The 15,878-nt window shown below is 39.3% G+C and overlaps 1 protein-coding gene across 2 annotated transcripts in view; it reads right to left on the reverse strand.

Annotated features, from left to right (window-relative positions):
• Window positions 1-15,019: 15,019 nt before the first annotated feature.
• The window catches only part of Myo3b (myosin IIIB), a 370,163-nt gene continuing 369,304 nt past the window's right edge, over window positions 15,020-15,878 (reverse strand). For both annotated transcript variants that reach the window (XM_042694123.1, XM_042694122.1), the window contains one exon: window positions 15,020-15,177. In XM_042694123.1, coding sequence (XP_042550057.1) covers window positions 15,039-15,177 — 139 coding nt within the window. In that variant the 3' untranslated portion in view covers window positions 15,020-15,038. The remainder of the gene's footprint in view (window positions 15,178-15,878) is intronic.

Consider the following 15,878-nt stretch of genomic DNA (forward strand, 5'->3'; position numbering starts at 1 on the left):
ACTTGGAGGGGTGGCTTATGTGATAGAGTGCTTGCCTAGCAAGTACAAGGCCCTGAGTTCAATCCCAGTACCAGAAAAATGTAGATATGCTACAAACATAATTTTCAGGTCACATTTATAACTTAATATTTTCAAATATATATAACAAAACTTGCAGTTTTCAACATTTTCAAATATACAGTTTAGTGACACTAAATACATTTACATGTTGAGTGGCCCTTACCATAATTTTTTTAATCTTCTCAAACAGAACTCAAGTATATATTAAACCATAGTTTTGTTGATGTGGAGAGATTTATTTATTTATTTAATTTATTTATGTATGTCAGTCATGGGGCTTGAACTCTGGGCTTGGGCACTGTCCCTCTGGGCTTGGGCACTGTCCCTCAGCTCTTCAGCTCAAGGCTAGCACTCTACCTCTTGAGCCACAGCACCACTTCCAGTTTTCTAGTGGTTTATTTGAGATAAGAGTCTCATGGACTTTCCTTGCCCGGGCTGGCTTTGAACCGTGATCCTCAGATCTCAGCATCCTGAGTAGCTAGGATTACAGGCGTGTGCCACCGACACCTGGCTGAGATTTAAATTTTTATATAGTGAACATACGTAAAAAATTAAATTTACTTTAACTCATTTAAAAAGACTTTTAACAGAAAAGTTGTAACTTCATTATTCTTTCATTGTTGTTTTGAGATTGAATCTCCCTATGTAGCTCACACTATCCTTGAACTCATGATCCTTCTACTTTAGCCTCCTCAGGTGTGAACCCTGTTCATTATCTTTTTCTTTAATTTGTCTTTGACATTATGTTTCTGGAAAGATCTCCCTACTTAAAAAGCATGAAAACATTCATATTTATTTCTCATAGTATTGATTATTTCTTCTTTTCCTTTTTTCTTTTCTTTTAAAAAAAGTATTGCTCTCTTTAATCTATCTAGGATGCATTTAAGATGAAAACTAGTTGATGCTCTTTGGGAGACCATTCTTCAGATGTTTTCACAATTTTGTATGTTATGTGAGCAGAGGCTCTGCTCTTTGCATTTAACAAGAAATTAGTATTTTTGAATGATATCAATGACATTCAGAATTATTTGTGAAATAACCTTTCATGGAAGTTCATTATAGAAATAAACCTGGAAATAATTTTTTTGAATAAAGTAAAGCTCTGATTCTTGATTTTTTAAGCATTTTTGTAATGTATAAGGAAAAAAGATGTAATTTCTGAATCCATATACCTTGTAGATGTTCATGCTTTATGGGGCTTCTGGCACCTGGGATTGGCAGACAACACTATTGCATTAAAAAGCAGATACTGGGCAAGGGGCTGGTAGAATAAACTTGCAATTGCTATCATCACTCATGAAAGTCCTGTTATTCCAAATTTAAGTGTCATACTCATCAAAACGATTTAGGTAATATTGGAGTTGCACAGATAGAGTCTGAACATTGTGCTGTCCAGTGTTTATCCAGTGAGGACAGGAGCCTACTTGGGTTCAAAGGAGCAGGGATCTTGTCTGTCTGGTCACTTCCATCCTAGCTCCTGGTACAGTGCTGGGATCCCAAAGTCTTGTGATTAAAGAAGTGGTGAATATTAGGTTGGTTTTATAGACTAGAGAAAATGCCTCTGAAAGAACTGATTTGTCAAAGACATTTTATACCACGTGGTAATTGAGGTATAATGGCATTCCATTAATTTCAATACCTAGCTTGATGATGGAACCAACTTATTCTAGGTGAAATTACTCATTATGACTTTTGTAGCTACTTTGCTACACCTGTTTAAGAAGGCATACAGCACTACTGGCCCAGAAAATACAGAAAGGAAGCTAAGCAAAAAGAAAAAAAATAGATTTGCCAGATACAATTAAAAACTACATGTGCTTTATGTCACAAAGAAGGTCTCTTTACCCTTTACTAATTTAAAAGGAACGTACATATTTCAAATCTAGTATTTACAAGAGGCCTACAAAGCTACGTAGATAGAAATGGAAAATAGAGAGCTATGTTTATAGTTATGGGGAGAAGTTTTGTAAATAAAAACTTTTCCCCCATCACTGAGAGTTGATGTTTCACTGGCAGGAAAAAAAATGCAACTTTAGAATATACTCTAGGCACAAAAACAAAACCTTTTAGATCTGATTCTGAAAATAACTTGACATGAGCTCTTTCTCCATTCCTGAAGTCGAGCCAGGCTCTGTAAATTACATGACTTCAGGAGGAGGGTTCCATGCAAATTTAGACTAATTATGTAAATTGAGGGAATTCACTCACTTGTTATAATTGACTATGACTTCTATGAGAAGTAACTTCTAATAAATGTTTTGATTGCTTCCTTTTGGAATACTGTTGATAGCTGTTTTAAACTGCTGCTAATTTGTCAATGAATATTATTAAACAAAAAAAAAATCCTTCTTTGAAAGAGAAAAATTTGAATCTCCAGGTAAAAAAGCATCAGGCAAAAAAAAAAAAAATCTGTAATAAAGTCACCTTATCTGTGAGAAAAGAAAAATTGGGTTTAGTCACCGTTTCCTAGAAAAACAAAACAAAACAAAACAATACAATGATGATAACATTATGGATTTAGCTCCCCCCGCCCCCCCCATTTAACTTTCACAATGTTTTCAGGCTTTACTACTACTTGGCAAAGACAATTTGGGACAGATTTCTTTATTTTCTCCTCTGGCCTAAAACGAAAAAACCCCCACTTTCCAAACTGTTACCACCGAAGAGTTTATTAAATGGCTGAAAAAGACAGCTGGTCCCACCATCTGTTAAAATTTTTCAGGGGCCAAATAAAACAGGTTACACCTTTAGCCATGCCAAGTCTTGTGATTTTCCCCCCCACCCCACCCCCTTCCTCTCACAGCCTGGGGAGGGCTAATCTGAATTTCACGCTCTGATTTTGTTCTTGCTAATGTCTGAGCTTCTGGTGTGCGCTTCTCTACATTGCTTGGATTACCTCTCTTTAGTTACAAAGCTATTCTTACACTTCAACCAGACTCTTACTACCTATTACCCTTCATCAATCAATATGCTCCCTAGTTACATCCAACGACTAGAAGGAAATCTGAGGATACTAAACTAATTTCTGACTTTTCAAACTAAAGGGGTGGGGGGCAAAGTCCCTTTCTGTTGTTTTGCAAACATTTTTTCTATAAATGTTAATGGAGGTAATTCAGATTTTGGAACAAAGGCTCAGCTCACCACACACTGCAGGTGTGAAAGAGTTGAAACAAAAGCCATGCTAACCCTAATGGTATTTCTTGTCATTAACAATTCTTTGATGTTCACACTGGAGCCTCCCTTTTATCTTTTAGTTCTTCAGCCATCTTTGGTAACTTGCAGCTCAATTGAATCTCCCCCCCCCCCACTCTTCCTCCAAGCCTCCCCCCTGGCTTTTAAAGACATCTGCAAAATGTTTATGCTAAGTTAGTTTCCACGGCATCTTTTAGTACTGAGGCAAAGTGAAATGAGATAAAGCTTGCGAGGTTATTATTAAAACATCAGTAAGTTTCTATCATTAAGCTGGAGGCGAAGATCAATAAAAAAAGGGAGCACTTAATGTTACTTTAATAAGGATGAGTTTCCTGTAACAGGACTTGGGATTAACTTTAGTATCACTGAAGTGGGCTTCAACAATAAAGACATTGCTCTGATCAGAAGAGGATGATTGGCCTTTGCCCAATTAAATAGTTTGCAAATACTTGGGCTGCACTTGATCTATTATTTCCTGTTTTGTGGAAAGCTTTCAGGACGCACATATTTGAAGAATATTTTTACTCTTCCCCTTTTTCTTCTGTGAGTCAGTCCCTGGCAGGCTGCCAGAGACTTTTTGAAAACATGTTTGCCTATCTGTCCTCTGTCCACTTAGGCCTGGGGGAAGAGGGAGATGGGTGACAGGCAGTAGGGGCACAGCTTCATAAAAAAGTTTGTTTAACTCCTTTTTGATGACAGCAAAATGTATCTAACAGTCAACACTACATAATATATCTGCCTCCACAATGCAGCAGCAGGGTCCGAGATGGTACAGAGGGGCAAAGTCGAATCACATGTTTTTCACCCAATGGCTGGTCTTACTGTTCATGTGTATTTTACATTGTATGAAATGACTATGAATTGCTTCTGAATTAATACATCTTTCCTTTTAACTGTTGTTCTTGGTGATGGTAAATTATTTGTTTAACTAGCTAACACTTTAACCAGTGTAAATGGGGATCTCTCTGGAGAGTTAATTTGTTGCTGTGTGAGAACTTGTTTTCAACAAATATGAATCTGAAGCCAGTCCCACTGAGTCACCCCTGAAATCCACAAGGCCTCCCCCCAACCCAGACTTTATATATGGTTCAGCTCCAAATGTCAGATGCCAGGGAAAACAGAATAAGCAAAGATAAAATCCAAATTAATGTTAACAATGTATCTATTTTATGATTTTCCTCTCAAATTATTTAATAATTCTTAGCATTTATAGGATGCTTTTCATCTTCAAAGTGCTTTACAAATGTTAGCTAATTAGCCATGAGGTAATGAGGCCTGGATGATAATGGTGCTGTAAATTTTCTCCAGCCTCGATTAGAAAGGAAAAATTGGAGATGTATGTATTCATACATTTTTAAAAATATCATTAGATGGTCTTGGAGATTTTAAAAATCAGAGACTCAGGTAATTTATCTTCTATGTAGAAGATATCTCTCTTTGTAAGAACATCAGGCAGTTCAGATACTAACAAAAGGTCAGGATTTTCTCATGTGGCAGGTCACCAGAGATTAGAATTTAATAAGGGCTTGCCCTATTTATTAAAGGCTTTCTTCTTTCTATGATTTATGGTATTAAGCTACGTCTGCATACCCTAAACACAGATTGACAAGTAGAGGTTTCAGTTTGTCTCTTCTGTGGTCCCAAGGATCTGCTAGAACATGCTAATGCTACTTAGAGAAAGCCAGAGAACAAGTACAAGAGTCCATAGTATCCAAAATGAAAAGCAGAATAAAATGTAGAAACTGGGCACTGGTGGCTCATGCCTATAATCCTAACTATTCCAGAGGCTGAGATCTGAGGGTCATGGTTTGAATTCAGCCTCGGCAGGAAAGTCCTTGAGACTCATTTCCAGTTAACCACCAGAAAACTGGAAGTGGCACTGTAGATTAAAGTGGTAGAGCATTAGCTTTGAGCAAAAAGAACTCAGGGAAAGTGCTCAGGTTTTGAGTTCAAGCCCCATGACTGACAAAAAAAAAAAAAAAGTAGAAGGACATTTGTGTGTGTGTATGTGTGCGCGCGCGTGTGCTCATGTGCCAGTACTGGGGCTTGAACTCAGAGGCTGGGTGTTGTCCTTTAGCTTTTGTGCTCAAGCCTGGCCCTCTATCATTTGAGCTATACTTTCACGTCTGGATTTTTAGGTTGCTAATTGTAGATAAAAGTCTCACAGACTTTCCTACCTGAACTGGCTTTGAGCCTCAATCCTCAGGTCTTAGCCATTAGAGTAGTGCAGCCTAGAAGGACAGTTTTTTGTTTTGGTGTTGGTTTTAAATAAGTTTTTTATTGTGAAAATGCTGTACAGAGGGGTTACAATCACATGAGCAAAGTAATGAGTACATTTCTTTTTTTTTGGGGGGGGGGTCCGGTCGTGGGCCTGGGCGCTGTCCCTTAGCTCTTCAGCTCAAGGCTAGCACTCTACCACTTGAGCCACAGAGCCACTTCCGGCTTTTTTCTTTTTGCTTATGTAGTGCTGAGGAATCGAACCCAGGGTCTCAGGCATGCAAGGCAAGCGCTCTCCCACTGAGCCTCCTTCCTAGCCCCATAAGTACATTTCTTATCAAGCATTGTTGCCTCCTCCTTTGTTTTCCCCCTACCATCCCTTCCCTCCCATTTCCACAGTACTAGATACCCACTATCTGTCTGTCGACCTTTACTGTCATAATAAAACATCTATATGAAGCATTAATTGCTAGGTATGTTTAATATGGTTCTATATGTATCTTAGTGATATAAAACTTATTTTCAGCCAGTGATTATTGACAGATTGTACATGAACTATACAGATATCGCAGGACTTGTTTTTCCCCAAAGAAATGAATTACACACTTAATTTGCTGGATCAAGTGGAGCTCATATATTTCTAGCGAGGGAGAAGTTCCTGGGACCATGTCCCCTTCCTAAGGTTCCTGAGCCTAATGTGTCTTCATGTCTGTAGATCCTCAGCTGTGGCGAGGACATGGTCAGAAGTAGAAGAAACAAAACCAGACTGAACCCATGGCATGAGTGACACCCATTCTCCTTTTCTGATTTGCAGGTAGAAAATCATGAAACTGTGTGTTTTTTTTCCATTAAAAATAAGAATTCAGCAGGAGAGGGAAAAGAGAAAATTTTGACTTTTACATGGTGGTATGATTTTGGTATTTTACAATTTCAATATTTTATTTTCCATTCTCAGGGCCAAGTCCTACCTCTGATAAATCGTGGCTTAGAAGTCTCTTGGCTCAACAGACACCCTAAATTACTGTGTTCAAATTGTAATTCTGTTGAGTGTGATGGCTCAAACTTAAACCCGAGCTACTCAGGAGTTAGAGATTGGGAGGATCCAAGCAATAATTAATGAGATTTCACCTGGACAATAAAAAAGCTATGGACTGGGGGCCACAGGTGGGAGAATCATGATAAGAGGCTAATCTTGCACAAAAATGCAAGACACTACTTGAACAACAACAACAACAAAAAACAGCTAAAGTAGTAAAGGGCTGGGGTGTGTGGCTCCAGTGGTGGAACACTTGGCTAGCATGTGTCTGTGCAAGCCCCAGTACTACCCTCCTAAATAAAATTTGAAATCTACCCTGCTCTCCCTATTCTCCATATTCTCTTGTAAACATCCTTTGTGATTATGTAATTGCCTGACAAAATGGAACGCTGTTGAGAGTGAGAAGGCAGGCATTAGAATAGGTTGGGAGTGCAGGGAGATGTCAGAAACCTGAGATCATCTCAAGTAAAGGATGGCTGCTATCTCAGACACACTGTTAATCCAGGCAATATGCTTATTGCGTACTGGCCACTTGCCAGCCAAGCCCAGAGCTCCATGGGAGAAAGAGGCAGAGCTTCTTCTCTGTTTCCTGGTGTAATCCAAGGCCCAGAACAGTGTTTACATATAGTAGGTGTTTGAGAACCAGTCACTGAATGGATGAACGAGAAGAAAATCATTTTGGAAAAATGTTACATAAATGTGAAGGAGTGTTTTAAATTCTGCTGTATGGTGCCACTCTTAAGGCACTGTGTGGAATGTTTTGCACACAATCAGATCGTGCTAAATAGTCCCTGATGGTCTTGTTAGAAAACTGGTGAATTCCCAGAGCAGTGTATCTATCCATTTCTGTTAAAATGAATGATGCCAAATATTTCAAAGTCTCATACTAAGTCTATTAGGGGGACTAGGGTTTGAACTCAGGGCTTTGCACTTGATAGGCTGATGTTCTATAAATTGAACCACACTTCCAGTCCTGTTTTGCTTGTTATTTTGGAGATGGAATCTAGCAAATTTCTTCTCAGGTTGACCTCATGATCTTCCAGATCTCATTTTCCAGAGTAGTTCGGATGGAATGGAGCAATGAAGTAAAGCTAAGCATTGACACTTAGTAAGTTGATAGATGTCCGCTGGGTATCATCTTAGATAAAAAAAATTAGATGAAGACATCATTTTTTATATTGCATTCTATTTTGGTCACTCTGGCCCCAGGCAGGATGTTGACCACTCTGAGAATCCCTTAAAGAGACTAAAATATAGCCTGTGGCTCCCAGGAAGAGCATGGATTAGGACACAGAACTTGTGCACTGCTCCTCCCTACCATCTAGCTGCCCATGGTCAGTGACATAGCCCCGCTGAGCTGGCCACTTATAACTTTTACCTGTTTAGCACAGCTGGTGTGAACACTACATTGGAGCATGCCAGCAAAACTGCCCATTTTTGTTAAATGTTTTTGTTCCAGTAATGGCCTGCGATGTCCTCTGATTATGTCTGTAAATATCAGGGGAGTTTTTGCCAGGCACTAGGCTCAGTGTCAATGTTTTATATCTTGGCAGAATTGGAGAAATATTTTTAGAAAGAAAAAGCATTTCTTTTTAAGCCAGCATCTGCTCTATGTGGAGACAACGTTGGTTGCAGGCAGCATGACCATCACTGGGGAGCCTTCTGGTTCACAGACCACAGAAATCAGAAAAATAAAACACCCAGCTCAAGTCTTGTCTTGGCTATTGCTGACTCATCACATGGTTCTGGGACAGGACACTGGACCTCTGGGTCTGGTCATTTGTAAAGAATGGATTGACCCTGGGCTAGGAATGTGGCTTAGTGGGAATTCACCAGGTGCTTGCCTAGCATGCATGAAGCCCTGGGTTCAATTCCTCAGTACCACATAAACAGAAAAAGCTAGAAGTGGTGCTGTGGCTCAAGTGGTACAGTGCTAGCCTTCAGCAAAAAGAAGCTCAGGGACAGTGCCCAGGCCCTGAGTTCTGCCCCAGAACTGGCAAAAAGAAAAGAAAAGAATGGATTGATCCAGGTATTTTCCAAAAGTTCTTACCATTCTAGAATACAATGTTTATAAGTATACAGCAGTGATATCATTATTTATGTCCTTACCTTGCCTAGTAACCATCTAATGTAGTCAAAAGAATTATAGTTTTTCTTTGAATTTTTCTTTGAACAGTGAAAGGCAAGTGGCAATGATGATTTTGTCTTTGATGTTTTCCACTTCCTCCTCCTCCTCCTCCTCCTCCTCCTCCTCCTCCTCCTCCTCCTTTGGCTGTTCTGGGGTTTGAACTCAGACCCTTGTGCTTGCTCACTTAACTTTCTTAGCTGGCACTCTACCACCTGAGTCAGGCCTTGCTTGGCTGTTTGCTGGTTAATTGGAGATGGCATCTCATAGACTTTTCTGCTCAGGTTGGCTCCAAACCATGATCATCCAGATCTCAGTCTGATGAGTAGCTAGGAATACAGGTGTGTGTCACCAGTGCCTGGCTCCTTCCTTTGGTTTTGAAAAATAAATGAATGGCATGTAAACCACATATAAAACCATAGGAGTGTGTGAATGAATAAATCATTCTGTGTGACTGACTTAAAGGGCTCTTAGTAGGCACTGATGTTGGGGCTAGGGTGGGAACTGTATACAACAGGTTCATCTGAGTGGGAGGTACTACCCAGCTAAACATACAGAGGGCCCACTACTTTCTGTCAGTTTCTCAGTGGTTCATACAGGTCACATGTAAATGCACAGATCTACTTCTTTTAATGTGAATGTACTGAAAATCACGGTTGAGACTGTCAGTAAAAGACATAGGTTTTTGACACATAGACACTGCCCTGACTGGTGATCTATTTAGCCATTCAATTAGTTTGATCAATAACCCACTAGTAACATTATTGAGGTGTCCTCAATGAACCAAAAGGCTCCCATCACTGGAGCCTTGGTATTGTGAGCAGGTTATGATACAAACAAGAATGAATTTAGGGAGGAATAAAAAAAAAATCTCTCTAAAGTCTGTACTTAAATCTAGAATCAAAATGAATGTCATTCTGTCTATTCTACATAGAAAAGAGGCACCCAAACATTTACTTTAGGAATCATTTCTGAACTTTGAAATGTCTATAATGGTGTAGGTGATATGAAAGTCTCCTCCTATTGGAGGTTATGTTAACTGTCACTAGGGAACTGGTAATAAATACCTTATGAAATCCCACAAATCAACATTAGCAAACATGGCCCATAGCAAATCACCTTTCAATGACTAATGATTAACAAGCATCTGACGCCCAAGTACTAGACTGACTTTTCACTTTTGAATGTCATCTACTTCATTACCATAGAAAAAATGTAATCCCTTCCATTTGCCCTTTAAACCTTAATCCCCATTCCTTTCACTAGTCTCTGAAAGTTTCCATTCTAAAAATCTGGCCAATTCTGTAAACTCCTTCTGGCTTGGCTTCCCATCTCTTCTCTTCCCTGTGTTTCCAAGTTTCCAGAGTAGTAGTCTGTTGCCACAGAAACCCAAAGCAGCCATCCTAGCTACACAGATAATAGAGTTCAGTATCAGATCCCTATCTACTTCTTCTACATGGGCCATCTTTAACATATCCTTCTTCTACTTCTTCCTTCCCCAGCCGCTGCCCACTATACATACAGGACATTTCCCCAGCATTTCTTGGCTTCACATCCCTTTCCATTCTCCTCCAATTACTCCAGGTTAGCTTTTCTTTCCCATATTATTCTGGCTGAACTTGCTTCTTGAGTCTCCTTGTTGCACTAGTGCTGACAAGCTCTTTCTAAATCCAAGCTCTGTTCATGCCTTTCCTCTGAACAAAAATCTCTAATGGCTTCTCATGGCTTTCTAAACAGAATCCAAACTCCTGGGCACAGTGTTTAAATTCTCTACATGTCCAGTTTACAATTTAAAGTTTGTTCCAGTCAAACCAGAACAGTGCCTGAATTTCCCTGCTGCCTGCCAGGACATGTTAAGTTATCCAGGGTGCTTGGGATGCAGAGAGACACTGAGGGTTTTGGCTGCCCTCTGACCCACATGAATAGAGTGCCAGTTTGTCCCAGGCCTTCCCATTTCTGCTCTACTGACTACTCAAGGTTCAGGTTAAATTCAAACTCCTTCATGAAACATTTCCTTTGTGCTCACCTGGAAGCCTATTTACTTCCTATTTTGCACTATCAGGATCTATAGCGTATGTCACTTTTTTTTTTTGGATGTCATAAATTCTTGGACCAGCTCAACAATAGCATATTAAAACAGTGGTGTTTGAAGATGTTATAAAATTCAGCACAACCACTTAATAATAGTCCATGTATATTGACTTTGGCCATTTAACATATAATTGACATACTTGTCAAGAAAGCCATGGTAAAAATAATAGTTCAAACATTCATATTTGTAAATGATATGCTAAAAAATAGTTTTAGGAAGGTACTGATACAAAGGGCAGAGAGAGCACAGATATTTGTCTTCCCCACTTCCTGAGACCTCTTTTAAATGGTAGTCCTTTTAAAGAGGAAGACACAACGTAGTGATGAGACTGGAAGAGAGAAGGATGAAGGGAGAAGCATTTTAAATTTAGTTACATGAAAAATGGATGGAAGAGAACATCCACTTCCAGTAATTCAAACGCCCCCTCCTTCCAGCCAAATAGTAAGTTAGGGAAAAAATTTACAAGATATTTGGCTGCAGGCACTGGAGATCCAATAAAAGAGCGAAGAAATTCTGAGCCAAGGTCTAGGCATATAGAAACTTGAGAGGAAAGTTTAGTATTCGAAACAATCTTCCTTCCTAGAGACACTTGGCAAATCCAGAAGAGGTAACTGAGGATCAGTGAAGCCCAACAGTGTTAGACCATGGAGACAAAAACTGGATTTCTTTCTTCTCTTTTCTCTTCCCTTCCTTCCTTTTTTCTTTTCCTTTCCTGTCTTCCCTTTTTCTTTCCTTTTCTTTTGGTGGTATTGCAGACTGAACTCAGGGCTTCACTTTACCATTTGAGCTGTGCCTTATTCTTTTTGCCTTTTTTTTCTTTTTCCAGATAAGGTCTTAGGATTTTACCCTCACCCATCTCTGTGATCCTTCTATCTCTGCTTTCCAAGTTGCTGGGATTACAAATTTATATCACATGTCCATCAAAAGTCTTATTCTTAAACGCTTATCTCTACACACACACACACCTACACACACACACACACACACACATACACATACACACACAAACTTTGTGAGTGTCTCTGGAAGTACTGAGCATACATAGACTGATCTTACAGACATTGCAGGCCATTTTCAACTCATTACAGGTTCTGAGGTTGGATTACACTGGTTCTGATTTACCCAAGCTTGTGGTGAATATTTATTTTCTTTTTTTTTTTGTGATTTTTTTTTTTTTTATTGTAAAGCTACTATACAGAGGGTTACAGTTACATGAGTGAGGTAATGAGTACACTTCCTCTTGAACATTGTTACCCCCTCCATTGTTTTCCCCCTACCATCCCCTCCCTCCCTCCCTTCCCCGAGGTTCTTTTTTTTTTTTTTGATTGTGATTAAATGATTACATAATTTCAAAGTCACAAGTTCATTCTAACTTCCCTGGAGCAAATTGTCTACCACAGTCTGTAATATATAACAGTGTTCACATGTTATATACCATATTTGTGATCAGCAGCATGGGGATATTTAGTAGTGGTTCAACCAGATGAGCGGGAGTTCTTTGTTTCTTAAGTCCTGTTAGTTTTGTCGTATCACCTAACCTTTTGGATTTAGCATCCACTTATGAGGGAGACCATGTACCGTTTGTCTCTTCGTTCTTGGCTTACCTCGCTCAACATGATTCCTTCTAGCTCCATCCATTTCCCTGCAAATGCCATTATTTTGTCATTTCTAATGGCTGCATAATATTCCATTGTGTATAGATACCACAATTTTTGGATCCATTCATCTGTGGTGGGGCATCTAGGTTGTTTCCATATCCTAGCTATTGCGAACAGTGCTGCAATAAACATGGAGGTGCACGTGTCCTTGTATATTGGTTCCTGTTGTTCAGGGTAGATGCCTAGAAGTGGTATGACTGGGTCGTAAGGGAGGTCAATCTTTAGCTTTCTAAGGTGAATATTTATTTTCTTATAAGAAAGGGAATACCATCATGGGATTCAAATTATCTTTACAAATAATTTTGAAAATTTAATTTCTGGCATGCAATCAACAGGAAATAAGAAAACAGCAATGGGAACCACATCATAGTAAAACTGCTATAAAACAAAGAAAAAGAATACTGTAGAAGCATACACACACACACACACACACACACACACACACACACACACACACACATTTTTATGCTTGTCTTGGAGCTTGAACTCAGGGCCTAAGCACTGTCCTTAAGTTTTTTATTGGTTTTCTTTTTTGCTCAAGGCTAATGCTCTGCCACTTGAACCACAGCATTAATGCTTTATCACTTGAGCCATGGTTCTACTTCTGGCTTTTTGGTGGTTAATTGGAGGTAAGAGTCTTATATAGACTTCCTTGCTTGGGCTGACTTCCCACCATACTCCTCAGATTTCAGCCTCCTGAGTAGCTAAGATTACAGAGGCATGAACTACCAGCTCTGGCTTGTGTCATTCTTACCTATTTACTTTTGAATCTATATGAATATCCCAAGAATAATGTTTACAATCTATGATTCTGTGCTGTAGCTAATAATACCATTTCAAAACTACTGTCATGAGTTAGAGCTGGATCATTCATAATTCAGAGCTTTCGAATTATCATTTTATTATTTCTGTTTTCTTTTAAATGTTATTTATAGCAGCTAGAATTTAATTAGAAAGAGGGCAGATTTATAATTGCAATGTCTATGTCTAGAAGTTTTGGTTTTTCTATCCAAGCTTGAAAAAAACAGTTCAAATGATCAGAAGAAGACAAATCAATGATAAAAATGAAATTTCCACAAGTATTCATATAGTGATGACATTACACTTTTCTCCCTTTCTCCCTCCTTTTTTTTCTTTAGTGCTAGGAACAAACCCAGGGCCATGTGCATGCCAGGCAAGTGCTCAAATATATCCCCAGCTCTAAGCATTGTTTCTTAAGCAATATAGTAAAGGTTCACTGTTGTTTCTTCTTCTTTGCTTATAATCTTTATTAAATGTAATATTTTGAGTAAAGATTTGGCATAAAACAATATGTATTCTTAAAAGAGTAAACTTTAGCACATGAAAAACTTGTCTATAGCTATTTATTTCCTTGTGAAACTATAATTTTAGAGTCTTCCAATGAATTGTTTCATTATTGCTGTTCATAAGATGCTTATTAATGACTTCTCAAAACTCTGATCTCATTTTTAAGGTTATAGTTCTTTTTTTTTTTTTTTGGTCAGTTGTGGGGCTTGAACTCTGGGCTTGGGCGCTGTCCCTGCGCTCTTCAGCTCAAGGAGAGCGCTCTACCACTTGAGCCATAGTGCCACTTCCGGTTTTCTAGTGGTTCATTGGAGATAAGAGTTTCACAGACTTTCCTGCCCAGGCTGGCTTTGAACCTCGATCCTCAGATCGCAGCCTTCTGAGTAGCTAGGATTACAGGCGTGAGCCACCAGCGCCCAACTAAGGTTATAGTTCTTAAGATCATGATATTCCCTTGTATACTATGTGCTAAGCATTTTAGAGTTAAAAAAATGTTAAGAATATCTGATTTAGAGAAAGGGCCTTATAGGTTATTTTTTTTCGCTTTTTTATATCACATAGCAGTCTTGCATTTTGTTTATACAGGGTAGATACTATTAAAAACTTGGTGTATCATGTTGAGTGTTAGATCATATCACATCATTGCATAAAGACTAGCTTAATCCAGAGGGAAAAATTCAAGTGTTCAGTGTGGGGAAAGTTACTAATTATATATGACACGTCATTTAAAGTAACTGCACTCTCTGACATTGCTGTGACTAAATGAAGGCTCTCTGTTCATTCTTTATGTGCTGGTGTGTACTTTCCCAGGCCCTGTGCTAGGCCCTATGTAGTAAAGATGGACAAGATAAAACCCCGCTTCTGTGACTACCCCTTACTGGTGGAATCAGCTGATTTGCCAGGATCTGGACTTCTGCAGGTCCAGAATCTTTTTTTTCCCACGCTTTTCTTTCCCTGTCTAAAGGACTGGAGATGTCTTACTATTCTTCTTAACAATGAATACTGTGTGTTCACTTGCTTTGTAGAAACAATCTTCAAGTTTTAGGCTTTTGTGCTTCCCAGAGAACTCTCGTGTGGTAGGAGAAAGTGGGTTACTCTTCCATGAAGGACTGTCATAAGCATCCCAGAAGAACAGGAAATGAGAAAAGGAGGAATTACGCATCTCAGGGGGCACAGAACAGTGGCAGGGATAGGCAGATAATTTAGGAATCTGTAAACTCTTCAGCAAGGCTCAGGCACAGATTGTGTGTTCAAAGAGGCAGATTCCACAACCAGGCCTTTTTGGTCAGTGGCAATCAGTCAGTAACTATAATTGTTCTTACCTGGGACAGATATAGGGTCATCGGATGCAATTCAATGTGGAGCAAAAGAGTCTCTTTTTGAAGATGGGTAAAAAAAGAAAGGGCAGGCTGAGTTGCTTTCCTCTGAGACACAGGCGACAGGGGACAGAGATTTGTAATATTCATCTTCCCCATCCAGCACTTTGATTTGGCTGCAGCCAAGAAAAGAGGAGAGTTTTCAACAGAAAAACAAACCAATGCTATAGTCACCAGTAGGACAGTGAGATTTGTGCCTCTCCCCCTCCCAGGACAACCTCCCTCCCCTGCCCCCAACACACACACACACCTCAAGAAGTCCCTGGGTCTGAGCTATGAAGCCTTCCAACTCTAGGTCACACACTGATAATGGCTCCACTTCAGGAGTGTCTGGAATTTGTTGTCATACTGCAATCTGGTTTATATGACTCAATTCTCTGTCTCCAGCTGGTTTCCTCTAGATCACAAAGTTCCATTCCTGTCCTACATTCCACCAGCTCTCAAACTAGCACCAGTGATCTTCATGGCTGTTCTCAATGGAGATGCTAATCAAATGTTTCATAAATTCCTGCTCTCCTCTCTCTCACACTGGAAGGAAGTTTCCCTTCATATTTTAATCCCCTCCTCCCAGTAAGATAACATTCAGGAAGTAGCTCATTTGCACTTCCCAAAGTCCTCTTATTTGTGGAAGGATAGTTGCATACAGCTTACTTCACATCTTCAGTTAGGAAGAAAGTACAATTCTGAGAAATAACTAGCCCTCACGTGACAATTTCAGTCTTTCAGGACAGAATAGATTCAAGTTTTGTATACTTGCAACTATGAAAAGGAGTTTCCAATGTCAACAATAGTGGCACTATCCGGATGGAATATTTTT

Source organism: Dipodomys spectabilis, unplaced genomic scaffold (assembly GCF_019054845.1).
Source record: "Dipodomys spectabilis isolate Male_0828 unplaced genomic scaffold, ASM1905484v1 ptg000174l, whole genome shotgun sequence".
Taxonomy (NCBI): Eukaryota; Metazoa; Chordata; class Mammalia; order Rodentia; family Heteromyidae; genus Dipodomys; species Dipodomys spectabilis.